General features: G+C 41.9%; 2 protein-coding genes across 4 annotated transcripts in view; one reads left to right on the forward strand and one right to left on the reverse strand.

Moving 5' to 3' along the window:
• The window catches only part of WDR3 (WD repeat domain 3), a 28568-nt gene extending 28434 nt beyond the window's left edge, over positions 1 to 134 (reverse strand). Inside the window, exon 1 of the mRNA XM_083593049.1 lies at positions 1 to 134. The gene's annotated coding sequence lies outside the window, so the exon portion shown is untranslated.
• On the forward strand, positions 20 to 21195 carry GDAP2 (ganglioside induced differentiation associated protein 2). 3 transcript variants are annotated; one of them, XM_083593601.1, is made up of 14 exons: positions 20 to 121; positions 3779 to 4079; positions 6146 to 6285; positions 7833 to 7986; positions 10393 to 10481; positions 11703 to 11779; positions 13662 to 13821; positions 15349 to 15499; positions 15907 to 15983; positions 16443 to 16519; positions 17800 to 17939; positions 18356 to 18410; positions 18870 to 19017; positions 20528 to 21195. In XM_083593601.1, the coding sequence occupies exons 2-14, from the start codon at positions 3907 to 3909 to the stop codon at positions 20824 to 20826; spliced, it is 1740 nt and encodes a 579-aa protein (XP_083449727.1). In that variant the 5' UTR covers positions 20 to 121; positions 3779 to 3906; the 3' UTR covers positions 20827 to 21195. The 3 variants fall into 3 exon arrangements, with proteins under 3 accessions (XP_083449727.1, XP_083449725.1, XP_083449726.1); XM_083593599.1 differs by having other exon boundaries at positions 18870 to 19013; XM_083593600.1 differs by lacking the exons at positions 20 to 121; positions 3779 to 4079; positions 6146 to 6285 and adding an exon at positions 6880 to 7446 and having other exon boundaries at positions 7508 to 7986; positions 18870 to 19013.
• The last annotated feature ends 762 nt before the right edge of the window (positions 21196 to 21957 follow it).

The following is a 21957-nucleotide window of genomic DNA, read 5'->3' on the forward strand; positions in this document are numbered from 1 at the left end:
CGGAAGGAGGAGGAGGAGGCTGCGGCGCTGGTCTCCCCCGTCGCGTGAGGGGGAGGAAGGAGGGCTCCGAGCGGGAGGCGCCGGGCCTGGACGGGCGGCGGAAGAAGCAGCAGCAGCGACCGTGAGTGTCCCCCTTCTTCCCTCAGGCGGTCAGTCCGCGCCGCCGCCGCGCGCCGCGTCCCTCCTCTCCCCCGCTAAGGCCTCCTCCTCTTCTCCCCTCACGCGACCCTCCCGCGCCTCAGCCCCCTCAGTTACCTCAGGGACCCAACCAGGGGTCTTCCGGGCCCGCCTGGCGCCGCTTTCCTTCTCGTCCTCGCCCACCATCCTTGTTATTTATTACTGCTCTAGTTTATAATTATCGTGTAATGTTTTATTTCTGACTATCGGTCGAATAAAGGAAATTGATTGATTCGGTTATTTATTACATTTGCATACCGCGGGTCACGGGGCGGTTCGTAAACAGGGCACAACATAAGCAGAGAAAGCTATTATTATTATTATTATTATTATTATTATTATTATTATTATTATTATTATTATGGTACCTCAGGTTACATACGCTTCAGATTACAGACTCCGCTAACCCAGAAATAGTGCTTCAGATTAAGAACTTTGCTTCAGGATGAGAACAGAAATTGCGTGGTGCAGCAGCAGCAGGAGACCCATTAGCTAAAGTGGTGCTTCAGGTTAAGAACGGTTTCAGGTTAAGAACGGACCTCCGGAACGAATTAAGTACGTAACCAGAGGTACCACTGTATGTGAATCCAGGAGAGGGTTAACTTAAATTTCTAAATAAACAGCCTCGGTCCAGTACAGTGGTACCTTGGGTTACATACGCTTCAGGTTACATACGCTTCAGGTTACAGACTCCGCTAACCCAGGAATAGTACCTCGGGTTAAGAACTTTGCTTCAGGATGAGAACAGAAATCGTGCTATGGCGGTGCGGCAGCAGCGGGAGGCCCCATTAGCTAAAGTGGTGCTTCAGGTTAAGAACAGTTTCAGGTTAAGAACGGACCTCCAGAACAAATTAAGTACATAACCAGAGGTACCACTGTATGTGAATCCAGGAGAGGGTTAACTTAAATTTCTAAATAAATGGCCTCGGTCCAGTACAGTGGTACCTTGGGTTACATACGCTTCAGGTTACAGACTCCGCTAACCCAGAAATAGTACCTCGGGTTAAGAACTTTGCTTCAGGATGAGAACAGAAATTGGGCTCCGGCGGCGCGGCAGCAGCAGCAGGAGGCCCCATTAGCTAAAGTGGTGCTTCAGGTAAAGAACAGTTTCAGGTTAAGAACGGACCGCCGGAACGAATTAAGTACTTAACCTGAGGTACCACTGTATTATTATTTATTATTTTATTTTGGTGTTGTGAACTGCCCTGAGATCGACAGATGAAGGGCAACAGTTCAGTGCTTTCCTCAGATTTCCAGCTGCTGTATGCTGTCCCTTATATAATTTTGGCCTTTTAGTAGAATTTTTGGACTTTGCTTCATTAAGGTAATTTCCCCAGCAATCCTTTGGGACGTGGGGAGAGAAGAAAAGAGATGTAGATTAATTAAAACGTTTGTGACCCGGAAAACATCCTCATTTTAATATGTCGATTTAGGCATGTAAAAATCGGCTCCTGCTGCATCTCTGGAGGATCTTCTGGGGGAAATCAGAATCTATTTCTAACTTCACTTTTAAGAACCTTCATAATGTTTCATCACGCTGCCTATAAAATCATTGACTTATTTAATGGCTCCTTATTTTATTACTTTGTTTATTTATTAAATTTCTATACTGACCATCAGTGCCGGATTTACGTATAAGCTAAACAAGCTATAGCTTAGGGCCCCACTCTCTTGGGGGCCCCAAAAAAATTTAAAGGAAAAAAAACCTGGATGTGCATTTCCAAAATATAAGATAAAAACCTACATACAGCAACAATGTTTTGTGTTGTGTAGGCTCCTATGATGTAAGTACTGGGCCCCACCTGCTACCCTTCTCCCTAAAATATCACTGGTTTACTCCTTTCCATATCAATTACTTGGATAAAATACATATTTTGTCTACTGCAAATGGCTTTAGATACCTATTAGGTCCACAAATTATAGCATACATTCAACACAAAAAACAGCAACAATTTGTTGTTGACAAAGGACAGCTGGTCATATAAAGGGCCCCATTACCTTCAGTAGCTTAGGGCCTCATCAAACCTAAATCCGGCCATGATGATGATTTATTGAATTTATATACCCCTATACCCCGAGGTTTCAGGGCGGTTCACAGAAAAGATCAACATAAAAACCACAATATATATAATCAAAATAAAAACAGCAACCCAGTAACACTCCCCCCCAGTGTGTTTCGTTTATTAAATTTGTATAATGTACTGTCCTTCATTGTAGGTCTCAGGGCGATTCACAACAACAACAACAACATAACATCATCATCATTATTATTATCATTATTTCATTTATTCGCCACTCATCTGACTGGGTTTCCCTAGCCGCTCTGGGTGGCTTACAGCGTATATAAAAGCATACTAAAACATCAAGTATTTAAAGTTTTGTTGCTGTGAGCCATGGGCGTAGGCAGAATTTATTTGGGGGGGGGCAGGATTTATGTTGGGGCAGAACTGAGTTATCTGCAACGCAATTGGTCAGTTATGTATTTTTATTTGTTTACTTGATTTGGAGGGGGCAGCTATGCCCGTGTTGTGGGCCACCCTGAGATCTACAGATAAAGGGCAGCAGGCAGGTTTAATAAGCAAACAAACAAAGTGTGTTTCATTTATTTATTAAATTTATTAAAGATCTTGGGGTGGCCAGTCCACAGCATTAAATACACAAAATAGACAGAGTACATAATGAGAACAGGAACAAACCAAACCAATAACCACTTACTTCCTCACTTGCCCGTCTTTTCATTCCTCAGGAAGGAAGGGAAACTTCTCAAGTGTAAGCAACATGCTGGGTCTCTTTATTTCTGCCAGTTTTGGGGATAACTTCTAGTTCTTCTTTATCATATTTGTATACAGCCCCTCACCTGAAGATCTCAGGGCTGGTTCGCAGTGTAAAAATACAAATGGAAACACGTGATATATAATGAAAACAAGGACAAAAACAAAAGACATTTTTTATCCTCATACATAGCCATGGAGAGAACCTAAGGGGGAAGAAAAAGTGCTATCCTTGTTCTGAATGAGTATTATTATTATTATTATTATTATTATTATTTAAGCCTTGTTTATGTCCCAGCTCTGTGTGGCCTTATTATTGTCCTCCTGCATTTCATGGCCCTGTTGGCGTCACTACTTGCAGTCTCTCTTTGATAAAAGATAAATAATCAAGCATTGCAACATCCTTGCAACGTATATAGATGTAAATCTACACAAAGAATACTAGCTATTCGTATTAGGGGAAAACTAGGACAGAAACCATTTCTCTGACATGTAAGTGCACATAAAACAAATCATATAAAGGAGCATTCTATCATGCAGGTTCTTGCCTGCAATCTGAAGTGGCAAACCTGCTTCTGGACTACATTTTCTGCTACTTTGAGAGCAACACCTAAATGGCTTCTTGGAGACTAGTCTAGGAGTAAATAGTATTCCTGAAATGGAATCATTTGGGAGGAAAACTGCGCATCCCTGAATGAGCGTTTCTCTAAGGAAGTGCCCTTCGGGTTCTTACAATTTTATTATGAAGGAATCTTTTGTCAAAACACACACACATCTGTTTTTTTTCAAGCTCACACAGCACAATGATTTACTGATGTGCTTTTTCACAGGAACTTTCATCTCCGTTTTTAACAAAGAGCCCGAGTGTCTGATTGTGGTGTGTCCAGAATACCAGCAGGACTCCAGTAGGAGTGTGGAGTGCTTATGAAGTAAACTGAACCGATTGCCGATCCCTTCCATGGATCCTTTGGGGGCTCCTTCCAATTTTGTGGATATTGATGGTTTGCAAGGCTGGACTGATCTTTATGTGGCAGATCAGTTGAACTCTTCAGTTCCAGTAGAAAAGACTCAAGTTGATGCTTGCTCCCCCTTCCCATATAGGAAAGACATCAGTGAAAAAATAATATTATGGTAAGCTTGCACATCACGATTTTGAAATAATTGCATTTGTTAACATAAAATTCTTAGGCATTATGTGATTCATTGATTTTTTGGTTTAAACTTTGGCTGATATTCACGGGGGGGGGGGTTAATAAAATCAAATCCTGAGCACTGACTTTTGTAGAACACTGATTAGATTTGCTTTAACAGGTAAGAAGTTCAGCATATTCATTTCATTTAGTAAATGAATGTTTCTGTATCACCCTTCTAATACTCATGTACCTATTTACAAGAATTTAAAATCAGACTACAGTACAATTATTTAAAATGGCTATAATAATAAAAATATATTAAATGCGCAACAAATAAAATAGCACAACATTAAAAGTTCTTTTAAAAGCAACAACAGTAGTGATAATGGGTAAAAATGACTTTAGGCAAAAAACTATATCCATATGCCATAATCCTAAAATCTATGTCCAAGGTGCTGTTGAGATGTCTGTCAGCTAAATCTATCTGGCTAGCAGGCATAAGAGAGGGGACTTTTCTGCAGTGGCCCCCTGGCGTTTCAAATACAACCCAAAAGTTAAGCAGGCGCTGCCTCTGTTATATTTTAAATGTGCTTTGAAGAGAGAGATTTTTATAATGGCCTTAGGAGTTTAAAGTGTGGTAACAAATACTGGGGCCAATTATCCATTGCTGGTTGTAGTCAGTATTTATTGTTTATAATGGGACTTTTCCCATTTTCATTTGATGTATTTTCTTCATTGTACACCCTTTGTGAGATTTTTGTCCTAAAGACCATATAGAAGTTTAAAAAAATAAATGGATAAACCTGCCAGAATAAAAATGTACAGTATTTACAAGCTGGTTAAAAATGACCAGAGAAGAAGTCATCTGCACTGGAGATGACAATATTGGTGCAGCCCCTGAAAAAGGCTGTATCTCTTGTAGCCATGAACTTTGCCTTGTCATATGTGGGATGCAGAGAAAGGCACCACCTTTTGATTTTAGGGAGTGGGATGAATGGTATAGGAGGAGGCAGCCCCAGGTCTAAGTCATTTAGGGCTTTAAAGGTCATCACCAGTACTTTGAATTGTGCCCAGAAGCAGATTGTCAGTCAGTGGCGATATTGCAAGATAGGTGTAACATGATCCCATAGACATGCGCCTGTTAACATCCTTGCTGCTGCATCCTGAACCAAGTGTAGCAAAAACCTCTTCTTAAAAATATTCAGTTATGAAGTCACGTGGATATCACTTGCATATAAATTTCTGCTGTTCTATAGATGTATAATGCCCTGAATCTTCTTAACTGTATAGTCTGTACTAATAATGAGCATAAAGCAGAGGTAGAGGAACCTATGGCCCTCCAGATGTTTTAGGACTACAGTTCCTTCATTCCTGACAACTCACCATGCTTGCTAGGCCTGATAGGAGTTTCTGCCCTACAACATCTGGAAGGCTACAGATTCCCCATCCCTGGTGTAGAGGCTCCATGAACTCCATGAGCAAGATAATATGTGTTCAAATAACTCTTCTGTAATTTCCCTTTGTACTGTGACATAACTCTTAACTTGTAAGCACAGTGGAACCTTGGTTTTTGAACATCTCAGAAAACGAACAATTGAGAAGCCGAACGTCGAAAACCCAGAAGTAATTGGCTTCCGAGGCGCATTTATCCATTTTTCAATGGATTCTGCCGACCGCCCATTGATCCCTGGTTTTTGAACGTTTTGAAAGTCGAACGCTCTTCCAGAATGGATTACATTCAAAAACCGAGGTTCGACTGTATTGAAAATGAGGTTATGTCTTTCCATTGTATTCAATTCCTGAAAAGTGATACATTGACATACTGTGCACTCCATGACTAACATGAGCACTCAGACACCCAGAGACGTAAATATAAATTCTTCTATAACTGCCTTCTTAATACATATCAGGAGAAAGCTGATGGGAAAAACTTAATGAAGTATATTCTCTTTTATAACCATGCAACAATAATCATGTAACAGCTCTGAGAAGCTTCCTGTGTGTGTGTGTTGTGCTTCTATTTTCTTCCGTGCCGCCTGCTGAATGGTGGTGATTTTTCCTCAGGAGGGGGGATGTAGCACTGCTGAACTGCACAGCCATAGTGAACACCAGCAATGAGTCTCTCACGGACAAGAACCCAGTTTCTGAAAGTATCTGCACACATGCGGGACCTGACCTGAGAGCTGAGCTACAGAAGCTCAAAGGTAAGTATAGTAAAGTTAATCCAATTGACTTCAAAACGTTCAGCTTGAACCAAAAAGGGGACTGCACTTTGGTTTTAAAAGTTCATTTCACAGTAAAAAAAAATCCATGAGCAAACTATGCTGTAAAGTTAAAACGTGTCTGTCATAATGATCATGCTACATATGCGTAAGACAAAGAGTAAACAAACATTTAGCATATTTTAAAATTAATTTTTCATATATTTATCTTATATAGTAACAATTCAGTTTATCAGCTACAAAGGTGATAAAAAGTAACAATGCAATAAAATTAGAAGCTGATAAACATAACTCTACAAAGTAACCAAGAGTACAAGCAATTCAAAACGTTGCACAATCGTATGCTGTACCAGGAATTAGCCCATAACCCCTATAGTGACGGACCCATTTATTCCAGCTGACCAAAAAGGTATCTTGTCTCTAACTTTGTTCTTTAAATCTGATATATTAAGTTAATTTTGTCACTGATGCATATTTGCTTACTTCATTATACCGGTCTTTGATGGATGGAGCTGTCTTTGCTGTGTATAAAATTATTCCAACTGTCAACAAATATGAAATGAATTCTGAGCCCTCTTACTGAGCTTTCTAATTAATTCAATAAAAACACAATTGGGTGTAATGGAAGCAAATATTTGGAGGGATGATTTTTTGAACAGAGAATTTGGTCACTGATAAATGTTTCAGGTTACAAAAAATACATATCTGAGGAAGAATTAAACTTGCAGCCCAATTCTGTACCAAGAGTTTACATATAGAAAACCACAACATGAGTAAATTATAAATAAACTACATCAACGACTGTTCATTGTGTGTACTACTGTACCATTTTACAGGGCTAACCAAACTCTTCCCCTACAACAATATCTGATTTAGAGAATAGCTTCTGAATTCAAAGTATGTCTCTCTCCTCCTCCCTCTTCCCCCACCCCCTCTTCAAATTACAAATTGCACAGCTGAACTTCCTCATAAAATAAGCAAGGTAATAAATTTCTTTAAAATGACCATTAGCGATGCAAGAATGAATAGGTGATGATATGAATAAATCATGAAAAACATTCACGGCAGATCTTTATAAAATATTGCAACACTTGTTGTGATTTACCAGAATAGGTCAGCCTCAGACCATTGCTTATAAAGTTGGTCTGTCAGATTTGGACAAAACTAAGTTACAGGTAGTTAAAAATAAAAATGGAAGCAAAAGCTTCCAGATTCCTCTTCCTCCTCCCCCTCTACCTGCACCTGTGTAGGGTTGTGTGAACCCAAGGCTCACACCGACTTGTTCTCTTAATAAACCATGGCTTATCTCTATGTCTAACTGAGACTTCTCTGTACCCAGCTACACAGCTGTGCATGCTGCTTTTTTCTCTTACCTAGGTTTGGCAGGAAGCATGGATATAATATGGGGAGCTGTTGTGTGTTCCCAAATCCATCCATAAAAGAGGATCTCTGTGCTAAGCCTAAAATCCTTATATTTCAGTTGCTTCAATATTACTTAGCTCATCCGGCTTTGTTTTGTTTTCCTATAGGCTGCCGGACAGGAGAAGCAAAGCTGACAAAAGGATTTAATCTAGCTGCCCGTTTCATCATTCACACTGTGGGTCCCAAATACAAAAGTCGATACCGGACAGCAGCAGAAAGCTCCCTGTACAGCTGCTATCGCAACATTCTGCAACTTGCAAAGTAAGCATGTGTCTGCTTGTGACAGGCAAGTACCTTGTGAAACACACATACACAAACACAACAACAGTGCATGTAAAATTTTGGAATGTGTAACTAGTGTAAAGGTATCTGAAGAAATGTGCATGGACACGAAAGCTCATACCAATAACAAACTTAGTTGGTCTCTAAGGTGCTACTGGAAGGAATTTTTTTATTTTGTTTCGACTATGGCAGACTAACACAGCTACCTACCTATATCTAGTGTAAAGAAATAAGTTTTTAAAACTTACCGTATCTATCATACCTTAACATCTTGGATAGCTTGTGAAAGTATACATGTCAACATCTAATCCCCTGGCTCTCTTCATCCAAACATATATTTTCCACGTGCTTTAGATTCTTCCGTACCCCACATTCCAATATTAGTTGCTTAGTAATGAGGGTAGATGATGAGAAGCACTACATGCCATTCCAAGGAACAGAATGCATTGGAAAGCCTGATTTTATGTTTTTATATGGGTTTGAAGCCACCCAGAGTGGCTGGAGCAACCCAGCCAGATGGGCAGGTTATAAGTAATAAAAGTATCATTATTATTATTGTTGTTGTTGTTGTTGATATTGCTATTATTACAAAAGCACTTGTTAAGTATAAATTCTTCTTTGGAGATCACTCGTAGCTGAGTAAGATTGTCTTCCATGGACAGGTTTATAGCAGTGAGTCTATGCTACTGTGGAGATCAATTCTGGATCCACACGTCCTTCCACAGTGGGACATAGGTTTCCGGGCGGGAGTTGATCACAGTGAGGGTGCCTTCCGAGCATGCCTTCTTCTTAAGCACACTTCTCCCTTTCGTCCTGAGTTCGAGCGTCTTCAAAGCCCATGACACCTTTGGTAAAGGCTGTTCTCCAACTAGAGCGCTCGCAGGCCAGTGTTTCCCAATTGTTGGTGTTTATAATAATAATAATAATAATTTATTATTTGTACCCCGCCCATCTGGCTGGGTTTCCCCAGCCACTCTGGGCGGCTTCCATAGAAACCAAAAATACACTAAAACATCACACATTAAAAACTTCCCTGAACAGGGCTGCCTTAAGATGTCTTCTGAATGTCAGGTAGTTGTTTATCGCTTTGACATCTGATGGGAGGGCGTTCCACAGGGCAGGCACCACTACCGAGAAGGCCCTCTGCCTGGTTCCCTGTAGCTTTGCTTCTCGCAATGAGGGAACCGCCAGAAGGCCCTCGGTGCTGGACCTCAGCGTCTGGGCAGAACGATGGGGGTGGAGACGCTCCTTCAGGTATACTGGGCCGAGGCCGTTTAGGGCTTTAAAGGTCAACACAAGCACTTTGAATTGTGCTCAGAAACGTACTGGGAGCCAATGCAGGTCTTTCAAGACCGGTGTTATGTGGTCTCGGCAGCCGCCCCCAGTCACCAGTCTAGCTGCCGCATTCTGGATTAGTTGTAGTTTCCGAGTCACCTTCAAAGGTAGCCCCACGTAGAGCGCATTGCAGTAGTCCAAGCGGGAGATAACTAGAGCATGCACTACTCTGGTGAGACAGACTCCTTTTTTTTTTAGATTTGCCTTAAGAGAGTCTTTAAACCTCTTTTGCTGACCACCAGCATTACGCTTTCCATTTTTAAGTTTGGAATAGAGTAGTTGCTTTGGAAGACGATACTCGGGCATCCACACAACATGACCAGTCCGACAAAGTTGATGTTGAAGAATCATCGCTTTGACACTGGTGATCTTTGCTTCTTCCAGCACACTGACATTAGTTCGCCTGTCTTCCCAAGTGATGTGTGAAATTTTTCAGACACCGTTGATGGAATCTTTTGAGGAGTTGGAGATGGCGTTTATGAGTGGTCTGTAAATAAATAACATAATAAATTGCAATTGAAGATCAGTTCAGAGAATGACTACTAGATTAAGGATGCAAACTGACATCATTTACTAAAAAATTCTATCGTTTCCTTTTAACCCTCTTTTCCATTGCTAAACTGCTTAACACATTTCCTATCTGATGTAACCCCAGACACGTTTTGCAGACTTCTATGGTGTCTTCATGTGGATTTTGTGTTTGTGAGGTGGGATAATGGTGAATGGTGGGAGCTCTGTGTGGTTTTTTGTCTTGCCCAATGTCTGAAAGCTTTTGAAGAGCAAAATCTATCCACAGTATGAAGCAAAAGTATAAACATCCATAATCATGTTAGTCATGGGCACCTATTATGGATTAAGCCATCTCTGTGAATCCTTTTTACTATTTGATTCCAAATTTGGTGTTGCTCCGGTAATTTTAATGACCACTGTTGGACCACTACAACAAATGCAGCCTATTCATACAGAATAAGCTGGCATGATCCTGCTATGACATCAGTTGCATTGATTTGTTTGTGATGCTTACGCTTTTCATTATCCTTCTGGCTGCAGGGAGCAAGCGATGTCCTCAGTCGGATTCTGTGTGATAAACACAGTGAAACGAGGTTACCCATTAGTGGATGCTACCCACATAGCACTGCGTAAGTAGCCTTGAAAGGACCTTTGCTGGATATACAACTTCATCTTCATGCATTGTGCTTTGCTAAGAACAACAGAGCAGGATTTGTGATTATTTTGGTTATATATACTTAGGCTTAGTTACAGTTGAATATTGGGACTAGAGGGTTGTGGCAAAGGGTTCATAGGAAAATACATGTTAATCTAAGCCACCTTAGGTCTTCAGTTGCAAAGCTTTCAATTAAGTCAGGGGTCAACAAACTTTTTCAGCAGGGGGCCAGTCTACTGTCCCTCAGACCTTGTGGGGGACCGGACTATATTTTGGGGGGGGGGATGAATGAATTCCTATGCCCAACAAATAACCCAGAGATGCATTTTAAATAAAAGCACACATTCTACTCATGTGAAAACACACTGATTCCCGGACCGTCCATGGGCCAGATTTAGAAGGCGATTTGGCCAGATACAGCCCCCTGGCCTTAGTTTGCCTACCCATGACTTAAGTTGTCATAGTGTAAAAACTATAAGAATATGCAAGCTAAAATTTGAGGAACTAGTAAAACAGTGAGGCAGGTGACTTCCCCTTTTGGTTGCTAGGAATGCAGTCTGCCTTTATTTGCAGTTGGCACAGCTGCCTTGATGTGGTGCTACGTTGAAGTAGGTTGAGAAAGATGGTAATGTGTGGTTGAACTCCCTACATCCCAATTCAAAACATAATTACTGAAGTGGGGACTATATTGCAAAATTCTGACTGCAAAGGCCCTCTCCAATCCCCTGCTCCACTTCCCTTAGACTAAGTTGCAACCGGCTGTCCTTACACTGAAAAGTGCAACTGGCTTTTCTGTTAGAGAAAACAATTTTAACGTTTTACAACAGCCCTTGTGGTGAAGTAAAATGAAGGAGTTGTAAAGGACTTTCACGCAAGTTGCACTAAGGGCTGTAGGTACTTATTTTCCTATGTACATCATTTGTCTGGGAAAGGCATTAATTGAGACTGAGAAAACGAAATCCCAAACCCAAAGCAATTATTGTCAGGAAACCCAAACACCACCACAGTACATGTGGTCAACAAGGATGTGCAAAATAACTAATTAAATTAAATTAGATCAATTAATAACATTAAATAATGACATAGAAAAGGGTAGTCCTATAGTTTCCATCAACATGGGTGTCTGTTTCTTCTCGTTTTGCTGACTCTGTGTGTTGATTTCTCCCTCTTCCTCCCCCCCCCCCCCCAATTGCAGGAACCGTCCGACGATTTTTAGAGGTTCACGGGGAAACTCTTGAAAAAGTGGTGTTTGCAGTGTCTGAACTTGAAGAGGTTTGTAAAGTACTCTGTTTATGTCTGTAGGCATTGCTTTGCTGCTGAGCTAACCCAGTCCCAAAACCCTCGTGCCTTGATCTCTATTTACTGCTCTCCACTCCAATGATTTGATTAACTTCTCGTCCAAAAATACACAATAATCTTGGTTTCAATACCTTCTTATTCCTTCAGACAAATTGTAAAGGGAATTGGGGGTTGTTCGTGCGTAAGGGGGCTGCTGCTCTAGGCAACGTTGTCTGGCTAAACCTTTCCCTGGCTGGACAGCCCTTTCTCCGTGGCTGTGTCAGTCACTGGCAGAATCCGTCAGTGGGCGTTTCCTGAACTTCTTCCAACATAAAAGCTCTTTGACGCCAAGTCTCCGCCTAGCCTCCCTGCGTGGAAGTCTTCTGCGCAGAGTGGGCGTGGCCAGCGGAGGTCCTGGGCTCTCCCTGCTGGTCTCAGTGGAAGAGTCTTGGAGCCATCTCTCCGAAGTCCTTCCCTGCTCCCCTTTCTTCCTGGTGTCACGCCGATTTCCTTCCCCAAAGGAAGTGTTCTCTCTCTCCCTGCTGGTCCCTTCTCCTGCATCGTTGGGGAGCCTTACCTCCACTCTTGGCTCTGATGGCAGTTCCCTGACACAAATATACTCCCAAGTTGCAATTTTACAGTTCTTCTAAATAGCCTTCAGCTCATCTGTGCAATTTACATGTGCAAAGTACTAATCTTGAAAGTTACCCTGTGTGGCTGCCAGGACCCATTTCCTCCCCTAAGGCCACTTTTCTGAATTGCAGCATGAAGTTTGGGGCAATCCCATACTCACTGCCACAGCTCTAGTGCTGGAGCTGGACAGGAGAGCTGGGGTTTTGATTTGGCTCTGCACTTAAAGGCACATTCCCAGTACTCCAAAAGGGTGGAACCAAGCCAAGAAACTCAAGCACCCCTCTCCAGCTCAGAGGTGGAGATGGCAGTGGGAGCTTCCTTTGATTCTGTGCTTGTGAGGTGCTCTATGTTCCTTGGAAGCAGAGAGACAAACCTTGGCTCTGCACTTCAGCTTGAAGCTAGAAAGCGAAGTGGGAGGTTTATGGTACACCTGTGCTTCCAAAGCACTTTGGGGAAGGGTTAAGGGCTGGAGTTGATCCCTTCTTAGCACTTCCAAAACATAGCACAGCTGTTCATAGCAGGGTGAAGCTTACTTTGCTTGCCACAGCAAGTATTCTGTTGCACTCTGGAAGCAGAATTCTGGCACCTGCCCTGCACAAAATGTTGCTGCATAAGAAAAGGATGGAAGGCTTGTAGGGATCCATCTATTGGACTCTACTGCACATCAAATCCACAGGTTTCCTATCCCTAGCATTAGGGCATAAGGATAGGATGGAGATAAGCGAATACAGTCGTACCTTGGTTCTCGAACGGAATCCATTCCGGAAGTCCGTTTGACTTCCAAAAACATTCGAAAACCAAAGCGTGGCTTCCGATTGGCTGCAGGAACTTCCTGCAGTCAATCAGAAGCAGCGTTGGACATTCAGATTCCAAAAAATATTCACAAACCGGAACACTCACTTCGGGTTTGCGGCGTTAAGGAGCCAAAACAGATGAGTACCAAGACGTTTGACGACCAAGGTATGACTGTAGATTCATTGTATCAAACTTGCATTAAAACTTATTCTCTGCATCCTAACCTTTTGGCACGTGTCAGAAGTTGAAAGAAAAATGATGGGGGCTGCTAAATGCATTGCAACTTTGTTTCAGCTATGGGAGAAGTGTAGGTCTTGACTAACCGGTCATTTTCGTGCTATCATGATTCACCATGCAAAAGAATACCTGGGGACATTTAATGGTCTTTGTGACCTGTTCTCAACCTGCCTTGAAAACTGGAGATCTAAAACTTTCCCTTTTTTTCCAGGATACTTATCAGAAGTTGCTGCCTCTGTATTTCCCAAGGTCTCTAGAAGAGGAGAAAAAGTCCTTGCCTTTCCTTCCTGTTGATATTGGCAATGCTGAAGGGGAGCCAGTCGTGCCAGAGCGTCAGATCAGAATTAGTGAAAAGCCAGGTGTTTCTGAGGGTGAGTTTGCAGATTGTGTCCAGAGAGTCTTCTGCAGAGTTAGGATAAACATCATCTACAGAGCTAATGTAGTTATCCCCAAGGCATTGGGAGAGATAGGTATTCAAACTATAACAGCTTTTCCATTTGTAGCTGGAATGGGTGAGAACAAGGTCAAGCGAATTGTCTGTGAAGCTGATATAAGATAGGATTAGCTCCTGCCCTTTGGCTCTGTTTCGGCTTCTCATGCCTGGGAGCAAATCTTCTGTGGCTCTGGATCTGTGCAAGTGTATAGCACACTTAAAGCTTTCAGGTCTTCCGTGGAGGGGAAACCCCTGGAAATACAGTATTTGATTATTTCCCCATAAAAGCAGACCCAGTCATTCCTCGTCAGAGGAAGGCATTTCATGATAAGTGACTCTTTCCCTCAGTGTTCAGAGGCACAACTTGGCCTGAATTTCCTCTCCTCACTGCTGTGGGCAGAGTCCTCATCCAGTTTTCCTCTCCTGTTTGCCAAGAGAGCTGGATTTTTGGTGGGAGACTGGAGCTTTAGATGCAGGGCTTGACTGACCACCTGTTGATCTGTATCTCTTCTCCGCCATCAAGATCCATATGCCTGACACCAGTCAGTTACCACTGAAGAGGAGGAAGAGGGCAGTCTCAGAACATACATCATTTGTTGTTCTTATACATCACCTTAGGCATGCACACAAACACATATCAAGTACAAAACAATAATGAAACAACTAAAAATGGTTAAAAACAACACAAAAACCAGAAGGTGGATTTTAAAAAGCAATGTGAAATAGACATCCATGGCAGAGATCTATTTATCCAGCTTGGAAACCTTGTGAGTAAAAACCAGCACAAACCTGTGTGTGAAAGGCTATCCATGAAGTCTTAGAAGAGCAGTCTTGCTTCTTCCATGACAGTAGCTTCATTAGATTTCCATGACTGGAAATTCCATTATACCATTATTAAGTCTGGTCCAGGTGCAGTTGGTGGCTCATCAACCTCCTGGCAGAAGTTATTTATATCCATCCCAATCTGACTTTGGAGCAGAAACTGCCCTGATTGCTTTGGTGGATGATCAGAGAATTGACCATCTCTGGGTTAGGAGCACATTGTCATGATGGTTCCAGTCCTATCCAAATTTCAGGGTTCAGAAGGGCGTGCTGGGCTGCCTCCAGCTTCCGTCTTCCCTATGCTTTCTTAATATATACATGCAAGTTCTGTAATTAAGGCTTGGCTAAGACTTCACAGAATGCCTCCTATCTTCAAGAAAGTGCATTCACATATTCAGTGTTCTGTTTTGGCTCTGAATAATTACGCCTAGCTGACATACTTGATGCTTGCCATATGGTGAACTCTGAGTGCCACACTTCATCCACTCTGCTTGCTTTGCAGAAAGAGATACTGATGAACTCATAATGCAGTGCAATATAATCTCTATCTCCTGTCCATAAGTCTCATTGTTTTCCTGGACTGGACTTGTATTGTGGCTCTACTTTGGACAGTTACTTCATTGTTCTTGCACATCCTTTGCAGATAATTCTGATGAGGAAGGCCTGGAAGCAGACTTTTCATTTATTGGTTCCCATGCTTTTGCCCGCATGGAGGGAGATGTTGATAAACAGAGGCGTCTTATCCTTCAAGGGCAGCTCTCAGAGGCAGCACTACAAAAGCAGCATCAGAGAAAGTAAGAAGTTATTGCAGATGACTATTCCTATTGTGATTCATTGTGTTTTGAACTTCAGTGCTATATTCCTGGGAGCTGCTACACTATTCATGGTGTATTTTAGCAGATTTAGAAACATGGGGAACACTTCCTCTTGTCCTGGGGGCTTTAGACATAGCTTCTGTGCTATTTAGTGGAAGGATGGCAGCTCAGCTGCTTATTTTTGTTTAATTATTTCCAACTTAATCCCACACTGCTCCATTTGCGTTTTCCTTTTGGATTATGACATCGTATAACATCATGTGAGAAGTATGACAGGTCTGTTTGCTGTATTTGTCTAATAATATGTCTCTGGAGGTGGTCTTTGATTGCTAAACATGACAACCAGATCAGTCCAAGTTCTGAAACCTTATGTGGCTTCCTTCCAGTTACAATCGCTGGCTTTGTCGAGCAAGAGCAGAAGACCTGTCTGATATTGCGTCCCTTAAAGCTTTATACCAAACTGGTGAGTTCAAGGTCACAAATTCTAATTACCCCTTAACTCTTCCTTGTTGAATATATTGCAGTGAAGATATACTGTGATAAAAGGAAGTCTCCATGTCTTAATGCTACACTGTACAGGAGAATCCAGCCTTTGAAAATTATTTTTAATTTTGTACACATAAATAAATTGACTTAGTCAAAGATTGGCAAAAGTAATGCAAGATTGTCATAAGTTGTTCAGTAGAGGATGGTCATAGACCTGAAAAGGGCTTAAAACAAGGAGCATGACCTTTACAGTCCCAGACAACTGTGGCCCTTGAAACAGTGCCCTATGAAGTGAAAGTGAAAGTATTGCTCCCTCATTGCTAAAACCATGTGTTTATGAACTACCAGATTTTAGGCTGAGCTTTATTTCTGCTCACAGAAGTGGGGGGCTTTAAAATTAACCTTTAAAAGTTTCTGATGTTCATTCTATTTGTAGGTGTTGATAACTGTGGTCGTACAGTAATGGCAGTGGTTGGAAGGAATATTCCTGTAACTCTAATAGACATGGAGAAGGTGAGATCCTAACAAACATAAAAATTATTGGCGATTAAATAGTAAATTTCTCTTTGGATACAGGTTTATTTATTCTTTTGTACATTTATATCCTGCTCTTCACCCCTAAGAGGATTTCCAGAGCACATGACAATTCATTTCAGTTCAAAACACATCAATATATCCGATAAGGCCAGGCTAACAACATCTCCAGCTGTGGACCTGTTCTTTAACTGGGAGTACATTTCCACCAGCATTTCCATTACTTCACCTAAGTTAGGTGGGAAAGGGTAATAGAACTGGCTGTCATTAGTATATTGACAGATTTTTTTGCAGACATAAACAGGCATATACAAAACATTTGACCAGCCAGTAGATTTCATGGGTAAGGCCTGCGTTATACGTAGGGCTGCCTCTGAAGATGGTTCGGAAACTTCAGCTAGTGAGAATTGAGCAGCCAGGTTGCTCACTGGAGCAAGACGGTTTGAGCATATTACACCGATCCTGGTCCGACTTCACTACCTACCAGTTAGTTTCTGGACGCAACTCTAAGTGCTGGTTTTGACCTATAAAGCCTTAAACAGCTCACGACCGCAATAGCTCAAGGACCGCCTCTTTCCATATGAACCTACCGGGACCCTGAGATCATCTTCTGAGGCCCTTCTTCATTTGCCTCCTCCTCGAGAGGTTCGGAGGGTGGCAACATGAGAACAGGCCTTCTCTGCAGTGGCTCCCCATCTGTGGAATGCTCTCCCCAGGGAATTTTGCCTGGCACCTTCGTTATACATCTTTAGGTGCCAGGCAAAACGTTCCATTTTTAACCAGATTTTTGGTTGACCTGATCAACATCCTATACCCTTTTAAAATGTAGCTCTTTTGGGGGGAGGGGGGTTATTGGGTTAATGTTTTTATTTTTATTTTGTATATTTTGATCTTTCTGAGACCTCCAGGTATAGGGCAGTATATAAATTCAATAAATAAATAAGGGGGAATTGGAGCTTCTGGTTCAAGCCTACCACTTTGTTCATGATAACTCAGGATTTGTGAGCTCACCACTTGTTTTTGGGTGAGAAAGGAATGGCATCTTTTGCTGGAGAAGAATTTATTGTGAAGCATTCACTTTTTTCTTTCTTGAGAGAATCTGTTCTCATATGTAAGTGCTGCATATTCAAAAAGTTTGAAAGAACTTTTTCCTCAAACCCCCTAAAGGTTGCTCTGCTTTTAGCCCTATTACTCATGCAAGGATGGATGCTGCAGTCCTCTGCTGAAATCTGACGTTTGTGACTTTTCTCTTTCTCCAGGCGCTCTTGTACTTCATTCATGTAATGGACCACATTGTAATGAAGGAATATGTCATTGTGTATTTCCACACGCTCACTAATATCTACAATCACCTAGATTCCGATTTCCTAAAAAAACTCTCTGACATTGTCGATGCCAAGTAAGTATAACTTGGCTTGCCTCGAAGCCTTTCTCCTTACTTCCCTTTTGGATCAAAAAGCATCACAAAGAAACTATTTTAAAAGGGAGTGGGCATGGAGACACAGTGCGTTCAATGAGTCGGGAGGCTTAGTTTCAGAATATGCCCAGTCACTTGTGTGACACAGCACCTTTGGGCTGCTAGAATAAGCTTCCTTGGCTTTATGAAAAAAGCAGATCAGCTGTCATGAGACTACTCATTGTCTCTGTAGAGCTTCCCCACAGAAACAATTCAAGTCAGTGCTGCACATACATTAATAAGTTGCGGCTTGAAACAAGTGCCCTTTTTTACATGGAGCAGCTTGCTAAGAACTTGTTTGATTTCTGCAAATGTTCATTTAAAACTTGAGACGTTTACTGCTCTTGTTGTTAACCTAGGTACAAAAAAAATCTGAAGGCCCTGTACTTTGTCCATCCAACGTTTCGCTCAAAGGTGAAGTATGCCCTACTCAATGGGGAAATTGTACGTTTTGGGTTGTAGTGAATGTGTGGGATCCCAAAATATGGGGCATAATCGGTTTGTACAATGGTTTGTACAAATCCATTGCATGCTTCTTCTATAACATGAGCTGACTAATTACATAGCAAGATAGGAAATCAGGACCACTGTCATTTGGATTGGTTAGTTCTTTCAAGCTTTTCATCCAAGCCATTTAGATACCTACCCTTAGGGTGAAGAGTGAGTAATTACTACTACTAACAACAACAGCAACAACAATAATAAATGTTGTCTTAGAGAACGCTATATTAACATTGCTAAACTAGCAATCTGAATTGTGCATGCACTTTTACCTTTGTCTGCTGAAATGGTGAAGGAATTGCTAGATTGTGACTCTGGGCAGTTATTGACAGTTTTTTCTGGTAACATTTATTTCCCATTCTTGTCTATTAGGTTTCAACATGGTTTTTCACAACCTTTACGGTCTCGGGACTAAAGGACAAAATCCACCACGTGGAGAGCCTCCAGCAGTTGTTCGCAGCCATTCCCCCCGAACAAATTGACTTTCCCCCGTTTGTTCTTGAATATGATACTAGGGTAGGTGGCTTCAGGCACTAACTGAGTGTTTGCTTCTGTTTCTAGTCTGTATGGAAGCAGCTGCATACAGCAAACCGGGGGGGTGGGGGGGGGAGCTTTCCTTCTGCCTGATCTAAAAGAAATCTGAGGAGATTGCTTTGGAAACAAGAAAAAGCTTAGAAACTGACTGAATCTGTGAAAGGCTTGAAGCATTTTCTCTAACGGAAAGAGCTTTAGCCACATTACCTTGGTAAAACTGAAGTGAATATTGGTTTAGGTGGTGTGCGGTTCTGAGAAGCCCACAGGCAGCAGCTAGTATATGGAACAAAGAGGAATGCTTATCATGAAATGTTTGACATATGTGGTACTTAAATGATCTTGAGTTAAGTCCTCACTTTCAGAAGATTGTTGAAGAGAGCATGATCTGCAGTACATTGGGGGCTGGGGGAAGAAAAGCACCCAGTAGCCATGAAGCAGCTTATCTGTTATAAGGCGCATGTCCTCTAAAAGCCTAGCTTCTGGTTTGTGCAATAGCCTCCTTAAAGTTGTACGCCAAGAGAAAATCTTCCCCCACTCTTTAACTTGTTCCATCTCCTAGTTCTTTCCTCCCAAGTTTGCCTAAACTAAGTTTGTGGGCTTCCTTATTCACAATCTCGTGATTTTTTGCAAGTCTACCATAAAGTTTGCGTGGGAAAGGTTTATAAGCCAGCCCCCAGCAGATTACACTGTATTGTATGGTAAGTCAATTCTCATGTTACTTTTTTCAATGTTTAGATTACTACCTTTGTTACAAACATGAGAATGACTGGATGAGAATAGAAAAAAAATACAATTATTTTTTTTAAATGTCCAGTAGCACCTTAGAGACCAACTGAGTTTTGTTCTGGGTATAAGCTTTCGTGTGCATGCACACTTCTTCAGATGCACTGAAACAGAAATCACCAGACCCTTCTATATAGTGGGAGGGTGGGGTGGGTTTTTTCTCAGAAGAGTGGTGGTGGGACCGGTCTGATTCGACTCCCAGAACAATTCGAAAACCAAGGCACGGCTTCTGATTGGCTGCAGGAGCTTCCTGCAGCCAATTGGAAGCCGCGTCGGATGTTCGGCTTCCAAAAAACGTTCACAAACCAGAACACTCCCAGGTTTGCGGCGCTCGGGAGCCAAAGCATCCAAGTACCAAGGCATTCAACAGCCAAGGTACGACTATAAATCCACTCTTTCAAAAGGTTCCCCTCCTTGTGTGAGTTAGTGAAGTTTTTGCGGGGGGTTAAAGATCCTTGAGAGAAACATTTGGGATGGTGGCTACCTTCAGAGTCGGAGTGGTGGCCCTGCACATGGCTGACATGTCCACTTCCATAGATTCCCTTAGAGAAAATGTTCCTTGAAAGGAAGGGAAGATTGCCCAACTTTGGGACAGATTTTTAATGGGATGAGGAGAAACACTTCATTCAGCGAGATTTAGAAAGATTTGATTTGCGTTTTACATGTGTATTCACTGTGCCCTTTCATCTCTGTCTCTCGCTCTCTCTTTGTAGGAAAATGGATCGTATTATTCCTATCCGTCTTCTCCAGACCTCTGACTCTGCAGCTCTGCCCCTTCTGGTTTCCCAACCTCCTGCCTGAGATGCTGCTTGCCGTACATGCTGAGCGGACGCAGCCTATTCAGAGAGATCAGAGAGAGGAGTTTCCTCCCACCTCTGCTATTTTTTTACAATGGTATTTGCAAGGACACGTGCAATCTAAACTCTCGTCGCAATGTGCTGTGTATTTAAGCATCAGTCCAGTGGAAAAGTTGATTTATGAACATGAGCATAGATCAACCCCCCCCTCTTGATTTCAAGGGTTTCTCTCCCACCCCCAGTGAATGCTATTTTCCCAAGAGATCTCTGAACCGTGTTTGAATCTGATCTTCAAAGTTCTCAGCAATTCCTTCAGTTATGTATGTTAGAGTGGCTTGGAGGAAAAGGTACAGTGTTCTAAGGTGTCCACGCTTTGAGTCCACCTTCAGTGATGACACAGTTACAGAATTCCCTGTAGAAATTTCCGCAAGGCCCTGTCTCAGGCCCTACAGCTATTACAAAGTTAAGCATCATAAATGCTACTTAGCTAGGAATCTGACGGTCTTGTCTCTCTTTTCTGGATGATGTGAGATGTAAGGATGCTGCTGCTTTTTCACGAAATAATAAACCCGAAGGACATATCAGCAGTGTCTCCTGTAGTTCATGCTACTTGTACACTTGCATTTGAAAGAACAAGATGTGTGAACACTGATTATCACCTGAACTACATAAACTCCATTATGATGCAGATTTTTAATCATTAGAAGTAAACCAATGCAACTTTTATTTTGAAAATAAATTATTTTGGTAGTGGCATTGTAAAATTGAATCTATAATTTCTCTAAGAACCTTACAGCTTTCATAGTTGCTTTATCTGCCTTCTTACATTTTTGAAGTGGTGGATCCAACGATTCTCTAAATACTTAACCTCAGAGGAAGTTTTAGATGAGACACTGGCTGAAAAAGGCGGGAGGATGAAGAAAATATTCACACATGAGAAAGCAAGTGAAGTTTGTAGAAAGGAGAGAGGTGAAATGGCCCTGGTTGAATTTCACATTTCTATAATATAATCAGCCACATTCCTTGCCTTGCTACTATTTTCTGCTCTGTTATTTCCTATTTGAGAAGAATTACACCATATGGGAAGATGTGCACCAGATAAAACTGCAGTAGCTTACTCTGGTTTAGATACAAGGTACACAGCATGGGTATATTAATAGATACATGCCTACATGAGAGCCAGTGTGGTGTAGTGGTTAAGAGCGGTAGTCTCGTAATCTGGGGAACCGGGTTCGCGTCTCCGCTCCTCCACATGCAGCTGCTGGGTGACCTTGGGCCAGTCACACTTCTTTGAAGTCTCTCAGCCTCACTCACCTCACAGAGGGAGGAAGGGAAAGGAGAATGTT

The sequence above is a fragment of the Podarcis filfolensis genome, assembly GCF_964270895.1.
Source record: "Podarcis filfolensis genome assembly, chromosome: 17".
Taxonomy (NCBI): Eukaryota; Metazoa; Chordata; class Lepidosauria; order Squamata; family Lacertidae; genus Podarcis; species Podarcis filfolensis.